At 38.6% G+C, this 15,751-nt stretch overlaps 1 protein-coding gene across 3 annotated transcripts in view; it reads left to right on the top strand.

Annotated features, from left to right (window-relative positions):
• Positions 1-15,751, top strand: part of SH3PXD2A (SH3 and PX domains 2A) — a 754,429-nt gene that overhangs the window by 402,313 nt on the left and 336,365 nt on the right. For all 3 annotated transcript variants that reach the window (XM_053692438.1, XM_053692436.1, XM_053692437.1), the window contains exon 5: positions 8,929-9,020. In XM_053692438.1, the coding sequence (XP_053548413.1) occupies positions 8,929-9,020 (92 nt within the window). The remainder of the gene's footprint in view (positions 1-8,928; positions 9,021-15,751) is intronic.

Below are 15,751 nucleotides of genomic sequence, written 5' to 3' on the forward strand. Positions count from 1 at the left end.
ACATTTTTATTGTAGCTACTCTTCCTAGCCACGAGATCTCCCTAAAGTCCCATCTATTCGTTAACACTTTCAGTTCTGCGATTAAAGCGTTGAAGTTTAATTTTATCAGTTTGTCCACGTCAGCACTCAGTTGGACACCTAAGTGTCTAATAGACTCCCTTGACCACTGAAATTTGTACTTCAGTTGTAAGCCCGACATCTGTTCCGGGGACACGTTGATACAATATGCTTCAGGTTTGGTGAAGTTTACCTTGTAATGACTAAGCGAACCAAATTTTTCCAGCAAAGTAAAAACTGCTGGTAGGGAGTAGACAGGGTTCGTGAGCAGAAGGGTAACATCATCCGCATAAAGGACTATCTTTTCCTGTCTAGGACCCATGAGTAGACCTTCTATCTCAGATGACTTCCTAATTGCTTCCGCTAATGGCTCCATAGCCAGGGCAAATATCAGGGGAGACAGCGGGCACCCCTGCCTAGTTCCGTTCGCGATAGAGATTGCCGGGGAACAAAATCCCAAACCTCTCACCTTCGCACTAGGATTTGAGTAAAGGACCCTTATCATATTGATGGCTCCCGGTGGTAATCCAAACGCCTTCAAGACCTCCCATAGGTAATCCCATCTGACCCTGTCGAATGCTTTTTCAGCATCAAGTGACAGGGCCATCAGGGAAACCCCAGTTCTTTGTGCTTCTGAAAAAATGGTGATCAATCTCCGCGTATTGTCTGGGCCTTGCCGGCCCTTGACAAAACCTACTTGGTCCACATCAATCAAAGTCGGCAGCATAGATGCCAATCTGTCTGCCACCAATTTAGAGTATATTTTTGTATCCGCGTTAATTAGGGAAATAGGTCGGAAATTGCAACAGTAAGAGGGATCTTTTCCCGGCTTAGGGATAGCAATGATGGTTGCTTCCAAAAATTCTTCAAGAATCTGACCTTTTGAGCTTACTTCATTAAATACCTGGCCCAACAAAGGGTTTAACTGTGTATGTAGCTTTTTATAAAATTGTCCCGGGAACCCATCCGGGCCCGGAGCTTTACTGTTCTTTAATTGCTTGACCACTTGTCCTATCTCTATCTCATTGAAAGGTTCTGATAACTTATCACTATCCTCCTCTGATAATGAGGGCAAATTTAGTGTCTCTAGAAAGGAGGATATTTCTCCTGATGTCACCTTTTGGATATTTTCTGAAGAATTAATGTTATAAAGCCGTTTGTAATAATCCGCAAAAGCCTTCCCTATATCCTCTGGCGCATACACTTTCTTTCCATCCAGATCAAGATATGGAATCCTAGAGGCTGCCGTCTGCTGTTTTAATTTGTTCGCTAGCATAGCACCCGCTCTATTACTCTTAGAGTACATAATAGTTTTAAATCTATCAAATGCCAATTTAATTTTTTCTAGTTCTAAATTTTTAATTTGAGCTTTCAGATCTAGAATTTCTGCGGACAGATCAGTAGTGGGAATCCTTTTATTTTGCACTTCTTTAGCCCTTAGTTCGCAGGTCAGCTTACCCAGGGGAGCACCCCAGTTTTTCCTTAGTCTAGATGCTTTTGCAATGCAAAATCCTCTAATGTAAGCCTTCATAGCAGCCCATCTAATTTGGTGGGACGTTTGGTTCACCGGGTTAGATTCCAAAAATGTATCTATCTCTTCCATCAATTCTGGTAGGAAGGAAACATCCTCCCATAGAAATTTAGGAAGTTTCCACGTCGGTCTAACGAGGTTCGACTCATCACCTCTGATTGTCATTATTATAGCGTCATGGTCCGACCATGGACAACTGTAAATACGAGAATTTAAGACCTGGTTCATGGTCCAAGAATCCACGAAAAAGTAATCTAGTCGCGAATAGGATCGATGGGGAGGTGAAAAGTAAGTATAGTCTCTAGACTCAGGGTGACATTCCCTCCAAACATCATATAGAGAATGTTGGTGGATGAGGCTTTGAAATTTAGGTGCCGTAGATAGGGAGTACTGATCAAGTCCCTTATCTCTTGGGGTCTTTTTGTCGATTTGTGGATCCCACACAAGGTTAAAATCTCCACCTAGCACCAACGTACCCTGTTTTAAGTTGTCCACAAAATTCAGTATTTTGCGCAAGAATTTTATCTGTCCCTGATTAGGGGCGTATATATTAACCAAAGTGTATAGTCGTGAGTTAAGTCTGCAGACCAGTATCAGAAACCTACCCTCTGGGTCAGTTTCCACGTGTATTCGCTGGAAGGCCACCTCCTTGCTAATACAGATAGATACCCCTCTACTCTTTTCCTGGTGCATTGAATGAAACATTTCTGGATATTGTTTGAATTTTAAATTTGGAATTTTAGTAGCTGCCCAATGTGTCTCTTGTAAGAAGGACACATCGCAACGAAGCTTTTTTAGAAACGACTGTAATAAGCTTCTTTTGCAGGGTGAATTCAGTCCCTTAGTATTTAGGGAAGCAAATTTGAGACTAGAATCCATTTGTTGGGCTTTTCTACGTTCACACAAAAAAAAAAAAAAAAGGGGTTGGGAGAAGGGAAGGAAGGTAGGGCAGAAGATGGGTGGGGGGTTAAGGAAGATGAAACTAGGCAAGAAAAATTATAACCTCTTACCTATGCTCCGGGATCGTCTCTATTTAGATTTCGGTTGTAGTCACTTTAGAAACAGTGTAATATATGATAATCTAAAAACAAAAAAAATTAGCGATGGAATCTGTGTTCTCTTGCTTACCTCTAGTAAGCCTAGGTTTTACCCGGGGGGGGGGATATTTCCTACAATCTGTAGGTGTTGATACTTGTAGACTAATACGGGTCTAGGCCGGGGCACAGCCTAATACACAGGGAGAAAATCAAAGACATAAGAAACAACTGGCATGGCACACCTGGCCAGAAACGCATAAACCATATAGGGGGGCAAACCTCTCACCTTCTCCCTCAATCTCGTGGGGTCCCAGGGAGAGCCCGTAAAACTATCACTTTCTATTCTGATCATTTGATGACATCATCCTCCTATTGGATCTATCAGAAAGAGATAACTCTGAACTAAAGGCAGGCTTAACATAAATCCAGCCGGATAAAAACATCAAATAATTAAATAAATACCTTAGAACTAAACCATAAACTATTGGGTGGATATAACTTTTAGCATAATAACAGGCCAAAAATACATCTAGCATAATGAAGACCTAACCAAAATATTATTCCCCTTTTACTACAGAGATGATGTCAAATCTGAAGCAGTTTTCGGGCTAGAGTAGGCTAATCTCTCATAAATAGGGTTGTGTATTAGAACCAGATTAAAAGCTGTCTAGTCTTGTATTGGCCTAATATCAGAATGTTGCCATTAATACTATAATGATGGTGAACTTACTATATTATGGACTTAACTTGAGATCTGTTGATCTAACCAGGCATAACAAATAATCCTCTTATATCTCAATACCAGCATGTCACTTTATATCTAACTTGCAACCCAAACTGAACCTTCATAAAAAAAAAAAAGAAAAATTTAACCTAAGAGTCTAGAGATCTAGAGCTTATACATTAAAACATATTGAGTTAAACCTGTAAGTGAGTGTCCTAATGCATGCTCGTTTCAATAATGCATCTAGATAAATTAGAAACATTGTGCATAAATATAAGGTATAATTAAGCATCAGACAATGTAGTGAAGCGCTTGAAACATAACTGCACAATGGGTCTAGCTAATTGCCCATATAGAAAAGCTCTTAGGGACCGTAACTCATGGTTCTAGCATTTACATATTAATCTATTAACAAATATACAGACCTTCCTAGATTAGATGAAATGAGTCATCGGGCAGTGTTTTGATATCAGGTAGGTCTAGCAAAATTTAACTGAACTTCCAGGAACCATACCTTGTGGCTATAGCCTTTACACATTATTATATGAACCACAATGTACACCTTCTAAGACCTAGGATATATAACAAGTGTAAAAACATTTTAGGTACCATATACTTGGCTAGTATTTATAAGAATGAGTATTGTGTCCTACTCGCTGGTTCCATGAGACAAGAAACCAAACATCCTGGAACTTAATCTGTCAAAAATAAAGCATTTCTTCAGGTTAAATACAATGTCAATATATCACAAATATGTTTAAAGTAACACATTATATCATGAACGACCTAGAACAAAAAAACACAGTAAGTTCGTTGTATATCTGGCGCATCTGGGCGTCTATAGCCCGTCCTCTATCAGTACAACCAATACATATTAATGTGCTAATAAAAATAGCTGCAAACAAATTATTAGAAAGTACATCTGGTATCAAGCCGTCAAAGGGGCTTCAAAATGATTTTAGGCCTGTAAGAAAATTTTACTTATCATTCAAGCTCGTCCCAAGAGGTGAAGTCAACATTAAATTTATGAACCCAGGGGATTCTGTTCATAAGGGCAACAGTGAACACAGGCTTGTTGTTAGGGATTAGCTCCCTGGCTTTCTGGAATATGAGTGACATGCATTTCTGTACCAAGTGTATCAACAGCAAAATTATACTTATCAGTCATTGTCTTCTGCAGGGTCATCTGAGTTGACTGGTGGCAATTGGTCAGTGGCAAAACTCTGTCTCTTCGGGGGTGCCGATCTTTGCGGCATGGGTCTCCATCCAAATGCAGCCGCTCTTAGGACCGCTGTGGAAGTAGAGCTACGTTCCGGATCATCAGGCCCAGAAGGGCTGGGCTCTTCTCGGTACTTGTTATGCATAGACCATCCCTTAAGGAGAAGTAGGCCCTTATCTGGAGATTCAGCTGAGTAGAATCGGCCATCCTTTTGTATCAGCAGCTTAGTGGGGTATCCCCACCTGTATTTCACTCCCATCTGTCTCAGTGCCTTGGTAACTTCCCGGAAAGAACCTCTCTTTTGAACAGTATACTGAGACAGATCAGGGAAGATTTGTATAGAGTCAAACTTCTGAGGTAAGGTGGGCCGCTGGAACATTGCCCTGAGAATTTGCTATTGTAAGTGAAAAAATGAAATCTGGCAATTACATCTCTTGGTTTTTCCATTGGGACCTTTTTCCCTCTAGGGAGCCTGTGCACCCTGTCCACCAGTGTTTCATTAGGAAATCCCGGAGGATGTAGCAGCTCACATAGCTCAGATATATATTTGCACAAGTCAGACTGAGAGATATCTTCAGAAATACCTCGAAATCGTAGGTTGTTCCTACGGGAACGGTCTTCCATGTCGGCCATTTTTGTTTCAATAGTTTCCAACATATCAACTAAGACTTGCGAGTGATTAGCTAGATTTCCTTGCTCTACCGCCAAGTCTTCTTGTTTCCTCTCGAGAACGTCGATGCGCTCACTGATGGCACCAATGTCTTTTCTTAGGTCCGCAGCCGAACCTTTGATAGCTTTAGTGAGAGTCTCCTGTAAAGAGTTCAGCCTCTGAGTGAGGGTAGAAACTATATCAGAAGCCATAATGTCAGACAGGCTATTATCTTCACCAGAGATGTCTTCCACACAGATATCTTTAACAATTTGTTGTTGAAGAGTACTAGAGCTAGCCGTATTTTTCTCTGTATTAGGTTTAGCTTTAAAGTGATCAGCCACAGATTTCTTGTATTCAGAGGGGTTAACGGTTTTTCTTCTAGTCCCCTGTGGCATGATAAAGGCAACTCCTCTCCAGATATGGGTCAGTGGTTGACAGTGTCACAGGGATCTCACTACAGGGTATTGTAATTGTTTACACCAGTTGTTTACTAGCAGAATGCAGCTGAATGCCCCGGCCTTATAGACCCATCAGGTTAATACATATCTATCAGGAGCCATTGGAGTGTTAAGGACCTCATGGTTTCAATTTTTCTAATCACAATGCTGATCTTGTGAGATTTATAAGGTAGATTTCAAAGTCTCTATTAATGTCCGAGTGAACTTTTCTCTTAGTGTATATTCAGCTGAGATATGTTAAAGCAGAATCCTGCTAGCTGTATAGAAGGTTTTAGCCTCTTTTACATCAGTTAAAGTCACAGAGATATTCAATACTATCAGCAGCAAAAAGTGCCAGCAAATAAACGTTCAGTCTTATATCCCAATAGTTCCAGCAGGACCCAGATAGCATAAATGAGCTTGGTAGTCTCTCAGTTTCCCGATATCTTTGCACCTGAGATATGCAGCAAAAAGTTAGCCCTGTGTGTTTCTTGTGGGGTACAGTCCTGAAATAAGTGATGCAAGAGGTGCTTTAGCTAGCGGTATATGTATAGTCACACTTCCACTCCTAGTCCCAGTAACTCTAGGTTGTATAGAGGCCTCAAAGTTCACAAAAAACAATGTATATAACTCTTCCAATAAAACTGTGTATTTTCAAGCTTACAGGCAAAGGTCTTACCCTCCTTGTAGTTCCGTTGTCGTGCGGAGCTGAGAATAAATAGCAGGGAAGATGGCGGGTGTTCACGGCAAGGCCCAAGTGACGCACATACAAACTCATGAACTCCGCTCCTTGTCAATACTCTTTTCTGCTGGCCAGCACGTTGAATCGAAGCCCCAAAATAAATCAGACTCAGGGAACTGAGAGTCGCCGGAAGGCGATCTTGATCAAAGTCGGCTGCAGACGTTACCGATGTCCAAGTGCCCTCTTAGCGGTAGGATCTTTAGCCTTATTGATACCTGGGATTATATCACTCCGGAGCGGAGCCCCGACCCTCCGGAGTGTGACTGTACAGCCGACCTAGATCTCTCAGCCTCCGGGTAGACGGGAAGCCACGAGGTCTATTAATTACTATGGAGTGGCTCGCTTCTCCCCGGTCTCCGGCCACTTAGTTAGAATTGCTTCTCCAAATTTAGGTCAACAGGTTCCAGATATCTTTAGAGAGGGGATTCCTCCAAAAGATTATTCACAGTTCTCCAATTTTAACTAATTTTAGTATAGTTTATCCGGATAAGTGTGATTTTTAAAGGGACAAAAGTGCGTATCAGTTTTGATTAGAAGATTTTTGCAATACACATGTGGTTGCAATTCTTGTAATAAAATGATCACTGCTTTAAATGATGGGTTTTACTGTACATGTGACGCATACATCATCAATAACAAGATATGCTGCTCTCGGAGCACGTGCTTCGATATATGGGGTGTGTATGAGGCATAAGGACATATGCACCATATATTAGATGCACAGTAAAAGCTATCAATAATAGGGTTTCCACCTCAGACATGTTTTCCTGGACTGTTATGAGTTATACATGCTGCAGGGTGTGATGGAAGGAACATGCAATGTGCTTCTGGACAACACTATTCATGTTCCTCCCTGCATAATTGTCCAGGGAAATATGGTTGAGGTGGCAACCCTAATCATTAAAGCAGTGGTAGCGTTTACTTGTAATTTCATCGTTGAGTGTAATGTCTCAAAGGGCAAAAATAGTCCAAAAATGACATGCTCTTATCCATTATTGCTGCTTGGTACCTGCAGAGCACTACAGGTACCTAGCAGAACCCATCACTGATCCAATCAGCAGCGCTAGTTCCACATCTGAGTCACATGACTAGCACTGCTGATTGGATCAGCATCAACTTCTGCTCAGTACCCGCAGTGCACCGCCGGTTTTGATCAGCATTTCTGCTTTGTGTTTAACCCCTTTGCGGTGGTTAAACACACTTTAGAGCAGGGTCAATAGTCATACAATTACATGGTCTAATTGATTAGAATGTGTAACTTTTTGAAAATGACTGCCCTTTAAAACTTTTTAGGATCTATTTGAATGAAATGTTAGTATCCTCATGTGACTATCATTTTATCCCTCTCTAGTAATATGCTAATGGTACACAATGGACAAAATTTACTAAAAGATATCTCCAATATTATCAGCTTTTCCAGCTTTAACAGTTACTATGAGGTTGTTCTGTGCATCAGATTCACTAAAGCTTCCTAATTTCTCTCTGCTAAATTCTAAGTTATAGGTTTATACGCCTGATGAGATAAAAAAGATGGAAAGACTTCTTCGTTAAAGGGACATCATATCTGAATGTTGAAGCAATTAAAAGTGATGCAGTGTACTTGTAAAAACTTGAATATAAAAAAGCAAAACATCAAAGATCTTTATGTAAAAAAATTAAGATATTTTACCTCACAATATTCTCAGTAGCCGTATCCCATTGTACAGGAACTTAAAAGGGAAAAGAAATACAAAAAATAAAAAAATCTTTCATGACTCATATAGAGCATACAATTTTAAACAACTTTCAAATTGACCTCTTTAATCTAATTTGCTTCATTTTCTTGGTATCTTTTGTTGAAAGGCATACTTAGGTAGGCTCCCAGTAGTGCATTACTGCTCTTCAATAAAGGATACCAAGATAATGAAGCAAAATTGATTATACAAAATACATGATTCACAAAAGAAAATGTTTGGGTTTCATGCCCCTCTAAGCTTTTAATGATGTTTGATAGAACCCCCTATATGTACTGCTGTATTGCCATGAAGGTATATTTTTATAATTTTTTTTCTATAAGTACTAAAATTTAAAAGAGGACTATGTACTCATGCAAATAGCTGAAAATAGATCATTGTATTTAAAGCTGGTGCAGGAACACGTTTTCCATTGGGTTTTGCTCCTCGCCCTTGTGAGGTTTATTTGTTTATTTCTGCTGCTGCCTCTTTAATACATAACTTTTCTATAGCCAATATCCCATTATTGAGATTTTCAGTATAGTTGCCAGTTTCAGCAGGGAAAAGCATTTGTTTTAAATGACAAAATTAAAGTAAAGGCGCTATTTATAAACAAATCAATAAACTCCCTCAGGTAAAATGTATAATTGGTAACACAATAAAGGGGAGCAAATTTTAACACAACTGTTTTTTTACTGTTCATCCATACTATGATTTTGGTTCTGGGTCTACTCTTGCTTTAAATAACCAGCTGAACACAGCATTTTGCTGAATTTGTATTATAGTTCTTATAAATCTATTCATTTTTGCGTTTCAGGCACTAGTTAAGTTACCATCCCATATATCTCAGTGCGAAGATGTCCTGCGATTCTTCGAGGCACGCCCTGAAGACCTGGATCCTCCAAAAGAGTAAGGACGTTATTGTATTTTATATACAAAGCAAAAAAGTTTAGAAGGTTTATTTGGGTTTCTGTTACCAACCAGACGTTTTGCAGCATCTCCTTTATCTTGTTTGTTATGGCGAATGCGCAAAAAGAACAAAGACCACAAGTAGCAATACATCATCTTGTTGTAATAACGTTTCTATGAGATGACTGTTAATAGTGTGCAGACGTGTTACAGTTTAGTTTGAGATTGGGACAGAATACATTTAAATATTCAGTGTATACTGCTGGAACACATAGCCAGACAACGCGCCGACTGCCTGTCTGCTACTGGAAGATAAGGAGTTAACTCTCCAACACAGACCGTCAAAGACAGCCAAAGCCGCATATATCTTGTAAAGCAGTAACTGATTTCCTCTGGGCATACTTCACATTTATCAACAGTTATCTGTATCAGTTGCTCTGAAACAATATCAGTTGTTTAATTTTTATTTAAGTCACTTAAAGTGATTGTAAACGTCGTCTTTTAAATCCACACTATATGTAATTATTATTAAAAAGAAGGGGACTTTCATTTATTAGAATAATTCAAGATGCTTCATTCTTAAAATAATGACCATTTATTGATCGTAAACATTGCGCCGTTCCTTCGCCCGCATCTCACACTCGATTTTTGTCGTTAATGACGAATCCAATCGTTGCGTGCCCCCTTTGGTGTCCAGTTCGTGCAGCACACAACGATTGGCTGAAGTCAGATTCAGCATCGAGCACAAAAAAAATTATAAGATGCGGGCGGAGGAACGACACAAGGTTTACATTCACTAAATGGTAATTATTTTAAGAATGAAGCGTCTTAAATTATTCTAATTAATGAAAGTGCCCCTCTTTTTATTAAGAATTACATAATGTGTGAATGAAAAAAGACGGTTTACCATCACTTTAATTCCCCATAAATGTATAGTTAAAAAAAAAAAAGTTGCATTGTAATTTTATTATCTCTTCTCCCCACTTGGACTTACCTTTAATTTTAAAAGGACATTAAACACCACTGGCTTTTTGTGTAAAAATTGTGCTTTGTCCCACACTCCCAAGAGAGACAAAATAGCACATTCTACAACCTGCAAATGCTGTAAATCAAATAAATGGTTAGACCAGTGGTCTCAAAATACCGGCCCTGGGGCCATAAGCGGCCCTCCCTTGTTCATTGGGTAAATTATTTTTCTCCAACATAGGTGTGTCCGGTCCACGGCGTCATCCTTACTTGTGGGATATTCTCTTCCCCAACAGGAAATGGCAAAGAGCCCAGCAAAGCTGGTCACATGATCCCTCCTAGGCTCCGCCTTCCCCAGTCATTCTCTTTGCCGTTGCACAGGCAACATCTCCACGGAGATGGCTCAGAGTTTTTTGGTGTTTAAATTTAGTTCTTTCAGTTCTTCAAGGGGTTCCGTTTGAACCCTTACATTCCGTAGATATTAAGTTATTATCTTGGAAAGTTTTGTTTTTGGTTGCAATTTCTTCTGCTAGAAGAGTTTCAGAGTTATCTGCTCTGCAGTGTTCTCCTCCTTATCTGGTGTTCCATGCAGATAAGGTGGTTTTGCGTACTAAGCCTGGTTTTCTTCCGAAAGTTGTTTCTAACAAAAATATTAACCAGGATATAGTTGTGCCTTCTTTGTGTCTGAATCCAGTTTCAAAGAAGGAACGTTTGTTGCACAATTTGGATGTAGTTCGTGCTCTAAAATTCTATTTAGAGGCTACAAAGGATTTCAGACAAACATCTTCCTTGTTTGTTGTTTATTCTGGTAAAAGGAGAGGTCAAAAAGCAACTTCTACCTCTCTCTCTTTTTGGCTTAAAAGCATCATCAGATTGGCTTATGAGACTGCCGGACGGCAGCCTCCTGAAAGAATCACAGCTCATTCCACTAGGGCTGTGGCTTCCACATGGGCCTTCAAGAACGAGGCTTCTGTTGATCAGATATGTAAGGCAGGGACTTGGTCTTCACTGCACACTTTTACCAAATTTTACAAATTTGATACTTTTGCTTCTTCTGAGGCTATTTTTGGGAGAAAGGTTTTGCAAACCGTGGTGCCTTCCATCTAGGTGACCTGATTTGCTCCCTCCCATCATCCGTGTCCTAAAGCTTTGGTATTGGTTCCCACAAGTAAGGATGACGCCGTGGACCGGACACACCTATGTTGGAGAAAACAGAATTTATGTTTACCTGATAAATTACTTTCTCCAACGGTGTGTCCGGTCCACGGCCCGCCCTGGTTTTTTAATCAGGTCTGATGATTTCATTTCTCTAACTACAGTCACCACGGTATCATATGATTTCTCCTATGCAAATATTCCTCCTTTACGTCGGTCGAATGACTGGGGAAGGCGGAGCCTAGGAGGGATCATGTGACCAGCTTTGCTGGGCTCTTTGCCATTTCCTGTTGGGGAGGAGAATATCCCACAAGTAAGGATGACGCCGTGGACCGGACACACCGTTGGAGAAAGTAATTTATCAGGTAAACATAAATTCTGTTATTTGGCCCCATCCATTTTTTTAGGGCTCTAAGAAGTGTAATAAATTGATGTTCTAAATAGACACGCAGAAGATAAATATAAAGACAAGCATGCATTGTCCAGTATAGACTCCCATTATGCACTGCTTGGATAAATGTCACTTTTTATTCAGTTCCCGGATGATCACTTCACTTGGCACAAGATAAATATACACTGTGTATGTCTAATGGGAACTACAGCTCCTACCATGCACTATTACTTGGGTAAATGTCACTTCCAGTTTCTAGTATATCCAGTTCCAGAGCACTCACTCTGCTCAATTGACCCCCATGGGAGAAGAACACTTGGCTAATGAACTTGATAACCCTGATTTAGACTATTTGCAGTGATATTGATAGATTTATAGGTGTTGTAGATCATTTATGTCTGTCCCTAATTGGCCAAAACAAGGGAGAACATTAACATTTGGTAAAAAAATAACAGTTTTAAATGTTTTTAAAAACTTTATTTTAATGCAGATATTTTGCTATGCTGTGTTAAAGGGTTATGAAACCCAAAATGTATCTTTCATGATTCAGAATGTGAACGTGATTTGAAACAACTAATCTACTTCTATTATCAATTTACCGGAGCACTATATGGCAGCAGTTCTGCTTAAATGTTATCCGTTTGTAAGAGCACTAGATTGTAGTACTATTTCCTGCAATATAGTGTTCCAAATGCCTACCTAGGTAGCTCTTCAACAAAGAATACCATTGGAATTAAGCAAATTTGATAATAGAAGTAAATTGGAAACTTTTTTTTTTAAATTGTATAATCTGCCTGCATCAAATATCTGTGGAAATCCAGGTCTTTGTCTGCTGCACTTTCGTAAGATATACGGCTCTGAAAACAGCTGAATGTCACTGGTGGTGGCCATTTTCGCTATTTGTTTGCTAACAAAGTACACAAGATGCACATGCCTAGTCAAAAACATACTTCTGTAGATTATAGGTTTGTATAAAGACAAAAACAAATATTTAAAGGACCACTAAAATCAAAATTAAACTTTCATGATTCTGATAGAGCATGTAATGATAAAAACTTACCAATTTACTTTTATTATTACATTGTGCACAGTCTTTTTTTTATGTACACATTCTGAGGCATCAGCCCCTACTGAGCATGTGCAAGCGTTCACAGTACGTATGTATATGCATTTTGTTATTGACTGATAGCTTTTACATGATACAGAGGGTAGGAATTATAAACACATTTTTTTTAATTTATCAGAAAAAAAATCAAAGTGCTATTATATTGTCTTGTTACTGGGCATTTGTTGATAAGGCAGATCTAATGTATGTATTGGTCTTATAAAATAAGAGTCCTGTTTTTATTTATATCCAATTCTAGCCACACAATAGCTCCTATGATGTCTTTCTATACATTATAGTAACTGTTTTTTTTTTGGTAACACACATGTCTAAAGGGGAGTTCCTGTCTTTATTTTTATCCACACAATAGCTCTCTGAATTAGCCAGGAAGTGGTTAAATAATGACTATCACAAAATGGTATCTAATGCAAACTTGGAAATGCAATTTTAAACGACTTTCCAATAGTTGCCAATATTTCAAAAAGAAATTCCAGGACACTTTGCAGCAGAGCAAGCAAGCGGGTTACTGGAGTATTGACGACCTACTGTTCAACTGCTCCGCCCACTCAGTTCGGCAATCAAAACACACCCATTTGAAAGTAATAGTATAATTTAGATTTATCCATAGTATATTATACAGATTACAGCACCAAGCTCTTACACCTACCCAGTCTCTGGAACACATTCTGGGCATATGGTTATTTTTACAACACAGCATCAAAATTAGAAAGACAAATAATATGTGAACCCATTCAATAATAATAATATTCCATTAGGAATGGATTATATTTAAATAATACACTATATCTATTTATCATCTATCTATCTGTATATGTGTATGTGTGTGTATATATATGCAAACAAAAATGTTGTGCAAAGGAGATTTTCAGGGACATTTCCAGGGACAAAAAAAATCCAGGGACATACAACAAAATCCAGGGACTGTCCCTGGAAATTAGGGACTGTTGGCAACTATGCTTTCCAATTGACTTTTATCATCAAAATAGCTTTGTTCACTTGGTATTCTTTGTTGAAAGCTAAACCTAGTTAGGCTCATAAACTGATTTCTGAGCAATTGAAACTGCCTCTTACCTCGGTGCATTTTGACAGTTTTTCTCAGACAGTGCTAGTTCATGTGTACCATATAGATTTAAAAAATTGTGCTCACTCCCATGGAGTTATTTATGAATCAGCACTGATTGGCTAAAATGCAAGTCTGTTAAAAGAACTAAGATAAGGAGGAAGTCTGCAGAGGTTCAGATACAAAATAATCACAGAGGTAAAAAGTATATTAATATAACTGTGTTGGTTATGCAAAACTGGGGAATGGTAATAAAGGGATTATCTATATTTTTAAACAATAAAACATTTCAAGTAGACTGTACCTTTAAAGGGAGATGAAACACGATTTTTCTTTCATAATTCAGAAAGAGAATACAATTTAAAAAAAGTTTCCAATTTATTTCTATCAAATGTCTAGCACTACATGACAGGAAACGGTGCTGCCATCTAGTGTTTTTGCTTATGAATAGCATTTTTTTAAAAAAAACTTCTGCCATATAGTTATTGTCCAAAAAAAGCATCTACCTATAATTTGTGTAGCAAATAACACAACTTGGAATGCAGCTTCGTTTTTCCTTCTATGACTGAATTTGAGACTTATTTTACTTGTTTTGTAGCTCTATAAGCAGCCAAAGGGTTAGTGATTGTGCAGGGATAGATTTACTTCTGTTATTACAATCTTTTTGTCTTGAGGGTGAGTAATATAATAATCCATCTGTTTAATAACACATTTTAGACCTTTTTTCTTACTACAGTTAAACTGACTGAGTGATGAAAGGGAACTTCAATTGAACTAAACTCAAATTACATCCTAATTTTATGATCACATAATAACTCCATGACTTCATGTCACCTGCCCCCAGGGTAATTGGATAATTATCAATTACATTAGTAACTTAGTATCTCAATTTAAAACGTATTATTGTATATATTAACTCTCTTTTTTATAGAGAACATCCTTGGTTGATATGTTGCTTAATACATTTTCTCCTAAAAAAAACTACATTGTACTTCCTTGAAAAAAATCCTTCGGAAACCATTAATCCCATAGACACTAAGGACAAAAATGATCAAAGTAAAGTTCACACAACTTGCACCTTTTCTGTCCCCAGAAATGGGCTCAAATTAGATCTCATATTTATAAAAATGAATAGCGGCAAAAACAGTGAATTTATTAGAAGTCAATTAAGATCACTTGTACAGCTTTGCTATTGGTTCATATATTGTTTGGAAATTCCTGTGTTCTGTCAGATGAGCGAATTCATCAGACTAGCGAACGTAAGTGACGTTCCATCAGCTGTCTGATAACAAACCCATACCACGCATGCGCTCTTCGTAATCGCATTCCAAAGCGACTACGTCACAACCTGATAGAACACCGCACGCACTAACATCCGTTGGACACTTGTTACAGCGCATGCAGAAATACAAGCATCTTTAAATATATTAATTAAACGTAGCTGCAGTTGTTTTTTTTACCAGTTTAATTATTATTTATAAAGGTGTTAACATGTTAGTAACAAATGTCCAACAAGTGTATAAACACAGTGATAGTAATGAATATAATTCACACAGCTTCCTTGTACTCTACTTAGAAATAAATAATACACACACTATATCTAGATTTGGAAGGAAGCTGTGTGAATTATATGTGTGAATTATATGCTTTACTATCACTATATGGGGTATATTTATTATAGTGCGAGTGGGCATGATACAATGTACCGTATCATGTCCGTTGTACATCGTTAAATGCCGACAGCATACGCTGTCAGCATTTATCATTGCACCAGCAGTTCTTGTGAACTGCTGGTGCAATGCCGCCCCCTGCAGAGTCGCGTCCGCTAGCAGGGGGTGTCAATCAACCCGATCGTATTCGATCAGGTTGATTTCTGTTCGCAGCCTCAGAGCAGGCGGACAAGTTATGGAGCAGTGGTCTTTAGAAACAAGGGGCATCAAGCTCCATATGGAGCTTGATAAATCGGCCCCCATGTGTTTATACACTTGTTGGACACGTGTTACAATGAGGAGCGCATGTTCTATCTGAAGAAC

Source organism: Bombina bombina, chromosome 9, assembly GCF_027579735.1.
Source record: "Bombina bombina isolate aBomBom1 chromosome 9, aBomBom1.pri, whole genome shotgun sequence".
NCBI lineage: Eukaryota > Metazoa > Chordata > Amphibia > Anura > Bombinatoridae > Bombina > Bombina bombina.